At 43.1% G+C, this 16,781-nt stretch overlaps 1 protein-coding gene across 4 annotated transcripts in view; it reads right to left on the reverse strand.

Annotated features, from left to right (window-relative positions):
- Window positions 1-16,781, reverse strand: part of rims4 (regulating synaptic membrane exocytosis 4) — a 43,465-nt gene that overhangs the window by 16,637 nt on the left and 10,047 nt on the right. Inside the window, exons 2-3 of one of the 4 annotated variants that reach the window (XM_076096237.1) lie at window positions 6,797-6,806; window positions 3,906-4,034 (exon numbers count right to left, since the gene is read on the reverse strand). In XM_076096237.1, the coding sequence (XP_075952352.1) occupies window positions 3,906-4,034; window positions 6,797-6,806 (139 nt within the window). Of the gene's footprint in view, window positions 1-3,905; window positions 4,051-6,796; window positions 6,807-14,608; window positions 14,617-16,781 lie in introns of all 4 variants that reach the window. The other 3 variants (XM_076096236.1, XM_076096234.1, XM_076096235.1) reach the window with 3 other exon arrangements.

A 16,781-nucleotide genomic window follows, 5' to 3' on the forward strand; every position in this document is an offset into this window, starting at 1 on the left:
ACATGCAACATAAACACCTGTTTATGTTTTAAAACAACAACACAGAAACCCCGTCGTCCAAATACATTTGTATTAGTCCTTTCAACCTTGACAAAGGGAGCGCCGACCAGATCGTCTCCTCCAGTTCTTTCACAATAAAAGCCCTAGACATTTAATATTCGCATTTCCCATTTGTGTGCTGCATATTCTTTATGCTCCCGTTGTGTAAGGGCCTTTAAAAGTACTTTAAGTGCCTGAACATGAGCATGAAACCATAAATCGAGCTTTAGTTGCCATATTACCAGGGCTAACAAATAACATACAGTGGAGCTTTTCCGGATAAATGACTCATTAAATCGACATTCATCAGCATTGTGTCTCCTTTATAGCATATTTGTCCTCGCGAACAAGTAATCTATAAATGTTGCAATGTTCCCATAAACTCTAGAGTGCTGCACATCACACAACACTTTACCTGCGGGTCTTAGCCAAGAGTTTGCTTCCACGAGGAAAGAGTGGAATTTAAAAGAAGTAAATTCCACTTGAACAACTTAAAACTAATAAAAGGTCAACAGTGTCATTTCTGCCCATGTGCTCACAGTATATGGTCACATGAGCTGGATAAAGATGGTGTGTAATGAAATATTCTCATTGTCCTTACACACACACACACACACACACATTGCAAACCATTCCTGTTTTGCACCATCAGCACACACACACACACACACACACACACACACACACACATTTGCCTGGATCCGAATTGCCCGGACCATGGATCAATAAGCTCATAAGTGTGATTGGATGGCGTTAGCTAACAAAGTGCTTATTCATGGCGGTGCATTCACAGGCACAGCTGCTTTTTCAATCAGCGGGCCGACGGAGAACACAGGCGGACTGGAAGACGAGCGGCGGTTCTCTGCTGCCGATTTAAATAACGTTGCGGTGCGGCTCAGTTTAACGACTGTAGTTTCCCCTCGATGCAGTCGTGCTCATAGCTTAGAGCGCATAAAGAGATTTACATGTTTTATCACTCAGCTCCTCTTGTTTGGCAGAATCAAGAGATCATAAAATATGATGATGTAACGGCGGCATTATTCAGACAGTTTCTAACTTTTGAATTTAGCCGGAGAAGGTCGGCTTTGGTTGAGGCCACGGCCGCGATGCTTCCCGGTAAAACCGAAATGGTTTTAAGAAAAACTACTTCCCTGTAGTTTTCATCCATCCATCCATAATCTATAAGCGCTCATCTTGTGCAGGGTCACAGGGAATTAAGGGAAAGTTTAGCTGCTAGAGAAAGGAGAGCGGCTACACGCTTGATGTTAAAGTTTACGGTTTTGGACACAAATTATTGAGAAGGAAATATATAACTCACCTCCTCAATGACGAGAGCGTTTCTGTTGATATTGTTGCCTCGAGTCTCCTCCATGAAATTGCTTCTTGCGCACTGACTGAATTCCTTGTGTTTCATGGGATCAAGTTCAGCTTCAAGTTCAGGTGACAATAATTAATCATGTTATAATTCTATTACATCTCCTTTTGTTCACACTGTCACTTACAACTCAATGTATTGTCTGTGTGGATGGTTTAGGCTATACAAATGTACTTTTTCAGTATTTAATCAAGATATTTCCCCAAAGTTATAACATGCTGTGGTTTCTATAAGCGGATGTTATCGGACAACAAATGAAATGTGTCGTCAGTGAACATTCTGCTGAAATATTCAGTATCAATAATTTGTGGCTCGCCAGAGGACATTTCTTCATTATGTTAATAGAAAACATAATCCGGGGATCAGCTCGTGTTTGTTTCTAGTTTAGCCAACTGGGACGAGGAGGAAGACGAGGAGGAAGACGAGGAGGAAGACGAGAGGAAGACGAGTAAACGCGGCGTTGTTTGAACCAAAACAGGCTCAGTGTGAAAACACAGATTCTCTCTCTCTGTTTGATACTTCCTCATTATTTCTCTGAGTTTGTTTTAAGAACATTAATATTGTGAAAATGATCCTGAGTGATTGAGGCATTGGCGTGGAATCTTTCACAGTTAACAACCGCGTGTTGACTGAGACCTGAAGCTACTGTGAGGAACTTTGAACTGTTTCTGAATCCGTCTCAGTTTCACCCTGATCCTCTATATGACCGACACAAGTACACGAGACCGTCAGTCTACTTTTAGTCATTTTGCATCCTTTTGTGATCGCTTTGCATCTGTTGTTTTTTACTTTTGGTAATTTTGTGCTTATTTTACATCTATTTCTAGTTATTTTGCATCTGTTTGTGGTGGTTTTTCATCTCTTTTCAGTTGTTTTACGTGTCTTTGTGATTGTTTTTTTATGTATTTCTAGTCATTGTACGTATCTTTTTAGTAACGTTGTGTCTCTTTGTGTCTACACAGTCTTTGTGTGTATGTGTTTGGTTGCTCCGGTCTATTTTCTGTAATATAGCATCTTGTTGTGGTCGTTTTGCATCCCTGTAGTCGTTGTGTGTGTGTCTTTGTTTTATGGTTGTTTTTTATTTCAGTGACATTTTATAGATAAGCCCCCTGACCCCCTGACCCCCTGACCCCCTGAGTCCCGAGGCCTTTCCCCGGTGGACCTGTTCAGTAATCCATTGATGAGCGGGGCAGACTGCTGGAAGCTGCTGCAGCACAAAGAGAGGTTTTCTACACTCTGGTGCTCGGAAACACAACTGCTATTGTCCACAGGTGCCGCCAAAATCAACACAGAATGAAGGTTCCTCAGAGTAGCTTTAGACTGTCTATAGAGTTTCTATTACAGAATAGAGCAGAGAGCGTCGTCATATGTCAGCTAACATATTCCTTCCTGTTTCATCTGGGACGCAAGCTTAACAACGTTTCCATGCAGCAGCTCATAAACAGAATATTTACATATTCCAAATATAAATGGATTATTAATATGCAAACGCATGATGCAATCATCCTCCCTCTGAATCTCTACCTCTCCTTGTTTTCGTCGCTCCTCTGTGTGTCTTTAAACGCTCCCAGCTCCAATCTGTCTGCCTCCTCTCGTTACGTAACTGCAGGAATTCAAGCTGGTAGCCAGGTTGGCACTGTGTGTGTGTGTGTGTGTGTGTGTGTGTGTGTGTGTGTTCAGTAGTAGTACACTAGTATTGCTGATGTCACAGGCACTTTTCCACTGAGCTTTACTGTACACTGTCGCTCTCTGTGTGTGGCATCCACCCCTGCTGACTGTTTCTGTCTGACGGATGATTGAAACACACAAGCAGGAGACATTTACGGAGGAAAAGAAAATGGATTTCCGGGTGCAAAGTCTAAGAAAAAGAACTTGTTCTTAAATGAACGAGACATGCTTCAGACACACAGACAGAGAAGATAGCTACTAGGAGGGAAAACAATGCCGGACAAACATAAGGAAGAGGACATAGAAAGCAGAGTGTGTGTACCTCAGTCAGAATATGCATGAACTGTTGCATGAACTGTTGCATGAACTGTTGCATGAACTGTTGTATGAACTGATGCATGAACTGTTGCATGAACTGTTGCGTGAACTGTTGCGTGAACTGTTGTATGAACTGTTGCATGAACTGTTGCATGAACTGTTGCGTGAACTGCCTCGATGTTGGGCTGGTTTGTTTGAGCCACCCATCCATCCCGACCTCTTCCCGACGCAGACTTCATTGGACTAAGATTAAAAATGTGTTTGCGATGCGTCAAAAACAAACCGAATCTGGTAGAAAATGTTTCCCCCGAGATGTAATTGACAATGTTCTGTTGAATGGGAATGTAATCTTTAGGACACCAGGCTGCCCCTTGTTCTCTTTCTTTCTCAATATTATCAGCTCTCCAATAAGAGGCAAAAGTCACCAAAAATAATGAATCAAAATGTGTTGGATCTGGCTTCTAGTCAGACTCAGGGTCGTGTCGTCGCAGGATGAGTTACTTACTTTCCCTCGGAGCCGTAGCTGTTCATGCTGTCCTCTATCGACTCGTGGCTCGCCTGCCGGACGGTCCGACTGGGCATCTCTACAGCCAGACCCGTCTCCGTGCTCCTCTGGATGCCTCCCTTCAACTTCCTGCCCTCCGTGTCCACTGCAGGGAAACAGACGGACACGCACACAAACACATTCAGCTGCTGCTTTTTACCCAGCAAATAAAATAAAAAATTGAAAGGAATCTCCAGGTTTGTGTATAAACTGTTTATTCAAAGCTTTTTATGTGTTTTTGTCCCGCTGTGACCTCAGAAAAAGGACGACAACAGTGATGAGGAATAATTAGAACAAGAACAAGGACAAGAGCACCCGTTTCCTCCTCAGAGTGGAGACATACATCTTGTTGCAAAATTGACCACAAAATCGATGCGCGGCACATTTAATGAGACCTTTGTCTGGCTGCAAGGTGTCCTGTGTGAGTGTGTGTGTGTGTGTGTGTGTGTGTGCGTGTGTGCGTGTTTGTGCGTGTTCGTAGAGGTTGAGTTGATAATGAAGTTCTCCAGTACGAGGTCTTTGACCTTGTTTTTAGGGCAGGACGGGAAAGTTGTTTGCCTTTAATAGTGAGGACAGAGACGCACACACACAAACACTATTTTTGTAAAATGGTAATGCAATCCGTCTCATGATGGAGCTTTGTGTGTTTAACTGGGAGTCTTCTTACTGAATGAATGCATTAAAATCCACAAAATGAGTGGATTAAAGGTAAATTCAATCAAATTAAATATGTGTATTTGTGCCCCTCCTGCACCTCCAGAGGCGTTTGCGATCCTGCGTTACAACGGATCAAATCCAGACGATGTTGTACTCTCTCTTTGTCCGCAGACAGTTTCAATCACCTTAATGGAAAGAAAAATGCTTTAAGAAGTCAGTTACACACACACACACACACACACACACACACACACACCAGCTGCACAGTGGCATGAAGTCAGTTCTGCAGTTATTAAAGGGCGACCTAGAACGGTGCTATTTCTATCGTTCACGTGGGACGTTGGCACATTTGGGTTACTGCTCCTGCTTCTTCACTGGTTCCATATTATCTCCAGTGTTAGTCTGTGGAACAGCAGCAGCGCTGTCATACGTCTACACGACTGTCCAGCCCAGCATCATGGCAGTTTGCAGACTAGTACCGAAATGCAATCTATTGGTTGGTGTACAGGGACACAAATAGTCTTTCTTTTTCGTGTTTTCTTTCTTCCTGAGGACGAAAATAATGCCAATGGAACGTCAATTAGGAGCCTTATTTGTGGTGGAAACACAAATTAAATGCATCTTTGTGATGAAGCAACAGTCAGAGTGACGTAGTATTTAATATCCAAGAAGACTATTGGTGGACGGGAGGGAAGGTGTTGACTGGTATTCAACACCGCGCTGTGGTTTTATGGTGGTGCTTTTCTCCAGACTGTTCATCACTGTTCGTGGTTTATTGCCGAAACCCAACTGTTGGTTTTGTTGCCTAAACCATGATTTCGTTCCAAAACCTAACTTTCATTTTTAACATTATGTCGTCCCAAAGAAAGTCGTTCCGAGCAACACGAAAAACACGGACAACTCTTGTCCCTGCACACAAAAGCAATTGATTGCATTTCATGACTACTTCCCGCACTGCCGTGAGACTGTGTAGTTGCTTCACGTGTACGCAGTACACACCAGCATTGACCGTTTTCATTTACCTGACGCTGTCATTCAGATAGATTTACGCTGAGCTTTAGAGCGACATAAGCCTAAAACTCTGCAGATTACAAGCAATACAAAATTGGGGCAGGATGCACTTTTAATGCTTGTGAGAGCCAGTGAGCAAACCTGGACAGCCACAGAAAAAGGTTTAGTTGAAAAACAAAAGTCCTGACCCTGCGTCTGGATTTGCAGGCAACCAAATCTGCTTTACTCATCAGCATCAACAGTCAAAGGTCTGCACAAAGTCAGACTTCTCATGAAACATGACATTTGTCTGTAACACTCAGCCAAGCCACAGAAACACACAGATGTATTTTGTGTTTGCAACGGGGACACAAATGAAACTGGTGGACGCTTCAGACCTTAAAGCTCTGTGAGCTCCCTCACACTGGAAGACAGATGAACAGACTGACAGGCTTCAGTCTGTGGGCGACTCTGAACGTCTGCACAATTACCACACCGAGGCTCAGACACGTCAACTTTCTTTGACTGTTAAAACGAGAAGATAGGCTCTTGATGGTGACACAAATATAATCACTATTAACTGCCTGCAATGCACCTAACGTCCAGAGGGGGTGACAGATAAGATAAGACTCACTTTATATGGTTAATCAAAATGAATATTCCACTAATATTCCCCGTTTACATGCAGCTGTATGTACTTCGATGATGACGTAAAACGCCAATGATGTGCATCCTACGGCTAGGATAATAATAATAATAATAGTAATAATATGAAGTTTTGACTCATTGAACCATTCATCCATCATTCCTTCAACCACACGTCCTCAAAAGGCCACCGTTGCCATATTTGCACATATCCAAAAACCTGTTGCTATTCAAGTATTTCACAATGTTTAACAGTAGACGTGTTCCTCCTTCTGACCAGACATGTGACCTTTTCTTTCGGGCATGCACCTCTAAATCATCCATGATTTCTACCCGAGCCATGCAAACTACATCTCACAGAGTGTGTCACAAACTGCAGTAAAAACCCAACTGAGATGACTGCGCTGTGTACAACTTCACAAGACATCCGGAAAAATATCGACATATCACAAATGTCACAAACCTTGCGTTGACAGCCATTTTACACAGAGGCATGCTATTTCCCGCAACAGCTTGTGTGTGTGTGTGTGTGTGTGTGTGTGTGTGTGTGTGTGTGTAACCTGCTGTCACCTCTTGTCACTGGTGGCGTATTCAGGTGGACTGGAGTTACATAACTAATGGAGCAAGTGGATAATGGCTGCAGACACATGAGCCACTCTGCTTCTCAGCGACCCTTTCATGGCGCTGAGTGGATATTATCTCAGTTCAGTTCAATCCGATTCAACATGCTTCTTCTGCAGCAGTGAAAGGCAATCTCAGCAGGCAATCAGGGTAAAAGATTAAAATGCAGAAGGTTGACACTTTCTCTTATTCACAACATTTCTAACGTGATTCACTTTCCACGTATGAGACCTGCGATGCTTTCTTCTTCTTCTCTGCCTGTGTGCATCTTTGCATCTCGTTCTATCAGCATCTCGTACTCATCGTTCTGCCGGTCGGTCGTTTATAAAAAGTGTGAGAAAGCTCAGCTGCTCGTGTACCCTTTTGGGACACGACTCACTGTTGCAGCGTATGAACTATTCTTCAGGCAGATAGAACAGATGTTAGCCCTCAGACACAGAAGTGTTTTCTAACTTTAATGACTAATTCAGGTTTGGAGACTCAAAAAACGTTGCAGCCCAAGGCCGTCTTAAAAATGTTCTTATTCAACGTATCCTCTTGCGATGGTTTTAGAAAATGGTAATTCTTATTTTTTTGTCCAGCAACACCAACGATCAGTACGCCTGCAAAACCTGCTCTTTAGGCAACACAACCATTGGTTAGGTTAAGAAACAGGTTGTGGTTTGGGTTAAGATGAGTGGCCTTTATTTGGTGATATAATTATGGTTAAGTGACTTACGTAGGTTGCGACAGTTAAAGGGACAGTTCCCCAAAATTGAAAATACAAATGTTCCCTCGTACTAAAGCAGCAACCTCCGGTTCTGCCGAGTGAAGCCAATGTGGAAGCTGCGTTCTCTCTAGTGTCCACCAGGGGGCGACTCCTCTGGTTGTATAGAAGTCTATGAGAAAATGACTCTACTTCTCTCTTGATTTATTACCTCAGTAAACATTGTAAACATGAGTTTATGGTCTCAATCTCTAGTTTCAAGTCTTCTTCAATACAGCATGATGTTCATTTAGTACATTATGGTCCATTTAGAGTCAAACAGACCATAAAGCAGGGTATGCTTTAGGGCGGGGCTTACTGTGATTGACAGGTCTCTGGCGCTACCAGAGACGTATACGGTGTCTCTACGTCACTCCTCCTCATTCCAAATATGGACACTTCCATTTATTTGTTGCGAAAAAACAACATGACGACGGCGGTAAGCTAAGAATAGGTGACGTCATGATGACTACGTCTACTTCTTATATACAGTCGATGCTCGTAGCATGTTGTCATGATTTCTGGAAAAACACATTGCTGTTGGGTTTTTCAAATGTTTTATTTTGGCGCTTCAAGCACCACAAGCTGAGTGCCAAATAGTTTTTATGTTGGACATCCAGATTGATAAATAGTATGTAAAAATATGTAGTTTTGATTTTGGGGTGAATTGTGTTTACAACCATTTATTACATCATAGTGAATTTATTTTTGTAATCATAGCATCTTAAAACTATTATGATAACGTAATGATTTCTATGATTGTAGAAACATTAGACGATCCCCTTGAGAGCAGTCTGCAGCAGCTCCAGGTAAAGACACTGAAGCACACATTGCTTAAGTGTTTAAGAAGACAGATGTGAGGACAGCCAGCATCTGCTTGGAAAGCCAAGCCGGACTACTTTACCCCTCTGTGACCAGCTGTTGTTGTTTATCTTGCTTCCAGATGTTTGGGATCTTAAATCTGGCCCAGTCATACACAAAAACCTGGTTGCTCAGTGTGTCAGCAAGGGATCGTTAAGTATGCTTGACCTGATTTCTCTCCTTCCTTTCAACACACCCACAAGTCCTCTCAGTGTCCTCTGAAGATCAAATATGTGCAAAGACTTATTGCATTCCTTCCTATACTGTTGTTAAACGTGTAAATATGAGTGTGTGCACTGAAGAAAGTGAAATCCCACTCGACTAGCCCACTCTGTTAGTGGTGAATGTGGGGTTCACAGCGTGTGATGTGGAGCACCCACTGTGATGTAGCACAAAAAGTGTCTGACGTGACGCATAGAAGTTGTGATGAAGCGATCAGAGAGCCAGGACTCATTAGTTCGTCTCCCAGCAGAGAGATATTAATGAACGCAGAGCGGACACTAAAATAGCTGCTCCCCATTCAGCCAACCGATCCGGCCAACACGCTGACGGACAAAGAGACAGAAAAGGTTTGTCACACTTTCTGGCCTACATGATGATAAAACACAGATACAGCCTGTACTTATACAGTACAGAACATGTTCTACCAGCGTAGCCACTCATGTCCCCTGAGAATGTAAGCTAAATGTCTACAAACAGTGTCAAACCAAACGTCAACGTTGATTTATTATAAAATAAGAAAGATACTTAAGGATCTATTGGAAGTCACTGAAACTTCTACAAGACAAGAATGCTTTTACGTTGTTTTCTTTACTTGATAGATTTAAGTTCATTTGAGATCGCTCTGCTTTTGTAGTTGTGTATAATTTATTTTTGCAATTTAAAATTGTTTCATAGTTTACACAGTAAAAAATATGTTTTGCTCTGGGCTCTGCTGCTGTAGAAAAGACAAGATGGATAAATGAACGTGAACAAACTCTTAGCGAGCCACAGTAAATAACCAGCAGAGTCATTTAGGCAAAATATCAAATAAAATGCTACGAAAACACTTTTCACTTTTTGTTGCATGGGAACGTGATTTTAATAATATTACAATTTGTGACATCTTAAATTGCGACGGCATTTTTGTGGCATGTTTTAATCCCAGTGCTGGAGGTGATTGTGCATGTGGGCTGTTAGCATTCTACAATTAGTAAAAATCAAATACACACGAGCCTCACTTTTGGTGGACATTCATTTCCTTTTTGTCTTCTCCGGGAAGCTTGTCTTCTCCGCTCGTATTTTACTGATGAAATCAGCTGCACAACAGATTATGATTCCAAGAGAGTAGGAAGAGAAATCCCATAAACCTTTGACTCCCCGGGACCATAAACAGACCCTGATTTATGGGGTGTCTGGACTACTTAAGCAATCAATGACATTTTGAATCAATCAACTCATGACTCACACCGTGGTCACATTTACTGGCAGAAGAACATCCCGGCTGAGGGGCAAACGGAGGAAAGACGAAGACTTGTGTTCACAAAGATGTGCAGATTATGTTTAATGGCAAGAACGTCTTTTTTAAGGATGTGGAGAGATAGAAAATGGTAATTTCTATATTTATTCCACCTCTCTACATAAACAACAATCCCTACCACAGCCGACGTTTGGTGCAGGATTTTATCCAAACCTCCTGACGGCACTATAAATACACTCCACTTCTCGCACAGTGACCTAACAATGTCAGTGCTCTCTCCTTGGGATGCCTTTTTTATTTGAAAACTCTCAACTTTACAAACGTCAAACATCAGGATGTGCTTTATCTTGACCTGATTTTGTGTCTTTGGGAGAAGAAGTCTAAAGATCTTTCTGGGGGTGAGGTACAGAATACCTTGAAGGATTTCATCCTCCTTAATATCAATGCACACATTACAGCTACTGCATTTCCCCTGCTTCTATCTATTCACTCACATTATTATTATTATTCCTCCGAGCAGCAAATCATCCCTCGATTCCTTGCATCATCATTGGGTGAAACCTCTAGTCCATCCTGTCCCTGAGTCAAAAATGAAGCAACACTTTGCTGGGAAGTGGGCAGGCAATGGTGCACGTCCGAACCCGCCATGTATGAATAAATGGTTAAATCAAATGAAATGGATGTACTGCAATATCCACTGAGTGAAATTGCTCCGTCACCGTCGGCCCATTCTTTACAGGATGAGAGAGAGAATCTGCCGTGAGGTGGTTGAGGAGAGATAGAGGAGAGAGCAGCGTTTATTTGAAAAATGACTTTCTGGCGGAGGTGCTGCAGCCGATGACGAGTGATTACTGAGGCTGGAGATGAAGGCTGCTTTTAGAAACCTCTTGGCACCGCCGCCGACGGGCAAAGCGGAGCGTTGCGGGCTGGAAGACAGAGTCAGAGCTAATTACTTTGTTGGTAGATAAGCTTTCTCCAAATGAAGGCTTTTACTGAGCACACCGTGCTATTTTTGAACACCGGGGAGCTACTGTAACAGTTACAGTTGCAGGCTTGCAGAGGGAAGCCAGGGGTTGAATGCCTTGCTCAAGGACACGGTTGGATTCATGTTGATGTTACGTCTGATGCTAGAATGGAGAAATATGGAAAACGGTACGCCTGTCGAGCAACATTTAATGCATGAAACAGTTCTCTTGTTTCAGTCATGCCTCTGTTTGACATTGAACGGACACCATTGAACAGAACATCTCGGCTCAATGCAGAAAAGTTATTACGTTTTTGTCATGTCAGTCTTCCAACAGCCCGTTATTCCTAAAATAGTTAGTCCCAAAAATGCCCCTTTCGGACCAAAAGCCCATTTGTCCAACAGCCAAAAAAACAAATGCCTTTTCTTCCAAAAACGCACACATCTAATGTTTTAAACATCAAGGTGTATCTGGTTAAGAGGAAGTGCTTCATACAGGCGTGTGTTTGTGTATTTATGAATTGCCATCACACCATCACTTCTTCCTCCTTGCTGACACAGAAAGTGTCCCCGGCAAATTGGATGGATGTTTTCCATCGTCTCCACTTCGGGTAAATGAAGCGTCCTGATGACGTGAGGGAGTTATTGATCGGGGGCCTGCAGCTGACAATACTCTGGTTAAACCTGATGCATCGATTGTACATTTCTGTCATAAAATTCTTCATTCGTCATCGGTTCATTAACGACCTTTTAACCTGCTGCACTGGGTTTGACCTGCTGTGTGCTTTAGACACACACACACACACACACACACACACACACACACGTGGCACTTGAATGGTTCTTTTTCATGGCTCTTACATTTCATACAACATACATTTGGTCCAATAAACCATTAAATAAATGCAGATAAATGAAAATGTCGAGCTGCATTACATCTAATAGGATTAGAACATCACAGAATCAATCTTCCAATGATTGAATACTGCACGTTAGCACGCTGATGTTAGCAGCTTTAACATGTTCACCATCTTAGTTTAGTGTATTAGCATGCTAACATTAGCCAAGTAGTATTGCTCCATGAATCTTGTGGGTAAAATGATCGTGCAGTTGTTGAGAGATTTCACTCAAAACCATAAATGTCAACATGATAGAGAAAAATCCAGGAGACTAAAATGGCTGTGGCCAATTTAATGGTAAATGGACTTGTGTCGCACTTTTCTAGTCTTCCAACCACTCAAATTGCTTTTTTCACAACATGTCTTTCACACCCATTCATACACGGCCTTCGGGAGCATTTTGGGGTTCAGTCTTTTGCCAAGGACACATCGACATGGACTGAAGCAGCCCGGGGATCTAACCGCTCCACCTCTGAGCCTGGAACTACTTTTCAAGAACCAAAAAGGTTCCTTTACATCATTGCTGTTCAGTGTATTTACTGCTGCTGTAACGAATGCAGAGCGTCTGTCTCGACACACAAATCATCGGTTGTGTTTGATGTTTTGTGCGTTAGAACGTATAACCGCCATGAAGCAATCAGAAAATAACAGATTTCTCTCATTCACAGCAGTGAAGTCTTGAGACATTACGTAGCAGTCTTCAGGTGAACATCTGATTTCTGACTCATGCGTGCCAGACAATCTCCCGTATAGTCCTTTGACAGTCCTGAACCAGATATCATCAAGTCCTCCCTTGATCCAGGCAGAAGCAAAGCTACATGAATTGTATCCGCTCTGTAAGGTATAGATATATATACAGTATGTTTATATACAGATTATTGCAGATACGCACATTACTTAATGCGCTTTTGATCTACTTAGGTCACTCTGTATCACTCTAAACATGTAGAGTAAAAAATGAAATGTGGCCACAGATTGTGAAGCGGTCATGAATTTGTAACACTGCGAGGACTTCGGCTGAGCCTCAGTCGGCCTTCGCCTTCCCTCCCTGCATCCTCCTTCCCTCCCTGCATCCTCCTTCCCTCCCTGCATCCTCCTTCCCTCCCTGCACCCTCCTTCCCTCCCTGCATCCTCCTTCCCTCCCTGAATCCTCCTTCCCTCCCTGAATCCTCCTTCCCTCCCTGAATCCTCCTTCCCTCCCTGCATCCTCCTTCCCTCCCTGAATCCTCCTTCCCTCCCCGCATCCTCCTTCCCTCCCTGAATCCTCCTTCCCTCCTTGCATCCTCCTTCCCTCCCTGAATCCTCCTTCCCTCCCTGCATCCTCCTTCCCTCCCTGCATCCTCCTTCCCTCCCCGCATCCTCCTTCCCTCCCTGAATCCTCCTTCCCTCCTTGCATCCTCCTTCCCTCCCTGCATCCTCCTTCCCTCCCTGCATCCTCCTTCCCTCCCCGCATCCTCCTTCCCTCCCTGAATCCTCCTTCCCTCCCTGCATCCTCCTTCCCTCCCCGAATCCTCCTTCCCTCCCCGAATCCTCCTTCCCTCCCTGAATCCTCCTTCCCTCCCCGAATCCTCCTTCCCTCCCCGAATCCTCCTTCCCTCCCTGAATCCTCCTTCCCTCCCCGCATCCTACTTCCCTCCCTGAATCCTCCTTCCCTCCCTGCATCCTCCTTCCCTCCCTGAATCCTCCTCCGGGACGTGTTGAGTGTGGCGACAGCAGGAAGGACACGAGGACGCTGACGTCCGGATGTCCATTCATTATTTACTTACACAGGCTTACACATCTCCAGTGCATATCATTTCCATACAAATTGGTTTGTGTTATTAATGTTTTTATATATATATATATATATATATACACACCGGGAGATTGTTGTCTGATTTATAATGTGTTTTTTTTCTACAAACTTTGAGACATTTGTTTCTATGCTGATGGAGAGACAGCAGGATATAGACGGAGGGACCCCATTAAAACTCCGTCAAGACACAAACGAGAACTAAAAATAACGAGCCAGCGCGAGCGACAGGAAGTGGAGACAGAGAGAAGAGGTACAGGTAGAAAGAGATCAAGTGAGAGGCTGACAGCGTCACTAAAGTGTGGTAATAAAAGTGAGGAAAGAGAGAAAGGTCCCATATTTCTGCTCCTCCAAACATTAAGTACTATTGTCGCTGAAGCAATACAACAAACGCATTTCCAAGAGAATTACTATGCTTGTATTTATCTTCACTGAGACAAACGAGCATAAAATAAACTCTCTTCTCCCACTTGATTTAAAGACGTTTCTAAAGACGTAGTTCATAACCAAGTAGAGAAGTTAGATCACACTCTGACTTCTCACAGAGATGCTCTCAATGAATATAAATAAATAAATAAAGTAGTTTGAAGCAGCGTATTTGTGCATCGCTCTGGTTTCTACCTATATTTGAGGTTATTCAGGTGCTTAGTTACAATGTTTAAGTTACATCCAGTAGAAGACAAAAATTTTGAGCATAGATCAATTTTCTGCATGTATGCAATGGAGAAAAACTATAACAGAGCATTTTTTTCTGGGAATGTCACTACAGGCACCCAGTTCATAATACTGCAAATGTATAAATATTGCAATACTTTCATCAGTAGGCCAGAAGCTCATTCACCACTGTGTTACCTCCTTTGGCGATAGATAGTGACTTAACAGACAATTATTTAAACAAACATCTTTGAGATTGACACTTTAAGTACAGACGTTATGTGACTAATACGTCAACGTTGACTTCTGGTTTCATATAAGACACGAACAACGGCCTCCTGGGTGAATGTCCGGTGTCTATGGAGTCGCCCTTTCACCCCGACCTCTCCCTTATTCACGATTATTACGAGCGAATTGTTTTCGTGGGATACTATAGTACAGAACAGCCTGACAGGACCTGGAGTGAATGCAAATAAACATCCAGATACACTGAAGAGGTTTCTGCTCAGATTAATAGATGAATGCGTCTTTGTGACGTACTTAGAAAACCTTGATGAAATTCATTCATTTGAATATAAATTCCAGTCGTTGGGCTTTCCGTGTCCTCGTTCTCTCTCCTCTACTCGGGAGCCATGACTGGACAGTTTTACTGTGTTGCTGAGAGGAGAACAAATCACTTTAAGGGGGGAGCAATTCTGTTGGTGCTTCCAATGAAATAAATTTAACATGATCTTGGCTGGATCTTTGACCAAGAACACACACACACACACACACACACACACACACACACACCTACACAAGCAAGAAAATCACTTGTGTTAGCACTCACTCACACACTCACACACACACAACATAGTCCTCGATCCTCTATTAAATCTGGCACTGTGGTGATTTGTTCTCGCCAAAGTCTGTGTTGAGTCCGCAGGGCAGAGGGGAGGAATAACTGTCTCCAAAACGGAGGAAGAGGCTCCAGCAAGGACTTTTCAAAATTAAGAAAATGTCTGAGCAAGGACTTTGTGGAAATGGAAATGCTGCTGTGAATACTAAACTATGACTCAATGATGTTAGAAATGGGCTCCAGAAGACCTCCTGATGCCAAGTAGACACCATGTGTGTGAGGACACCTCCTCCAGAATATGTTACACAAACAATGTTCAGTATTTTATTGTGTTTTTTTACAAGCAATAACCATAACAAGTTATTTTCAAAGTTAACTTCACCGACCCCCCCCCCCCCCCCCATAGTGCTTTATACACCCTGAAAGCCTAACAGCTGTTCTGGTTTTAAATGTTCATTGGATCAGATGACAGCATGTCGTGGTGCTTTCTTTGTTGTGATTCTTGATAATTCACTGTGTTGCTCCACTGGACTCAGAGTCAGAGACACTTTGTTAACAGGTGTGAGGCTGCAAACCATAGAGTGTGGTGCAACAGACGCAGGAAGAGATCTGAAACATTTTGCATATTAAAAAGTAACTTTTAGAAGAAATAAAGTTCGGAATTTCCATCGTTAAGATGTGAAACATCACAATAAATGAGTTTGTGCTCGGATGCACTTATCATAGTTTGTCTGTGCTTTCTGAAACCGATCCGACAGTTTCAGGTTTAGTCGGACAAACTACTTAGTTTGGTTTAGGGAACGATCATGCCTCGGTGTAAAATGACTGGGACATGGTCACAGTTACAAGACTCTACCGTTGACCTGCTGGTTTGGGAGGAAACAGGACCTACATTTTGTTGACCTCCATCCACCCCAGCCTCCTCTCTATGCTGACTCTGTGGCTGTATACTGGTGGTTACATACTTTCTAATAATATATTCCCTTTCTGCAAATAGATCTCCCTAAATGCCACATGCTGCTCCTTTGAGGTATCGACTGATAAAACCTCAGTACCAAGTAGTTTAGTAAATGTATCCAGTCCAACGACGCAATCGATCCTTTTTGTGCCCAGATCAAGAGCTGATTTCTTTTTATTATTCCGACATCCCACTCCAATTTCCCTCCAGTACCTCTCTCACCACGAGTTCAAAGCGAGTTCATGTTGAATGTGGACGTTTTTGCGTTGTGTGAGAGCGAGTGACGAAGTATATCGAGCGTCCGTTATTGAAAGTTACGTGGGTACATTGGACGAATCCCGTAGTTTGCAGAAACCTACAATATTTTTCTCTGGCGACCGGGTTGAATATATCAACCCTGAGCTGAGAGACGATGTGGTGAGAACAACAACAAAGTCAGCGAGTGTATCTTTAAACAAAGATGGCAAATCTTGTGCGTTCGAACGCCCCCCAAAACACTCATAAGCACAGCGAGCAACAAACAGCATCTTACCAGATAATAACTGGACGAGGCGGCAGTCATCTATAAAGTGCTGCATGTGGAGAAAAGTGCCTCTTTTACTGCTCGCCCCTCTCGCAGCTTTATGCCTCACCATAAAGGCACCTTTACAGCGATCCTGCATGTCCTCACATTCCCTTAATTAACACTGAAGCAGAGGGGGATGTTCTCTGCAGCATGCAGGTGTGATCAGAGATCGTGTCACCCCATTGCACG

This window comes from Anarhichas minor, unplaced genomic scaffold (assembly GCF_050575085.1).
Source record: "Anarhichas minor isolate MPS153535 unplaced genomic scaffold, ASM5057508v1 ptg000021l, whole genome shotgun sequence".
Taxonomy (NCBI): Eukaryota; Metazoa; Chordata; class Actinopteri; order Perciformes; family Anarhichadidae; genus Anarhichas; species Anarhichas minor.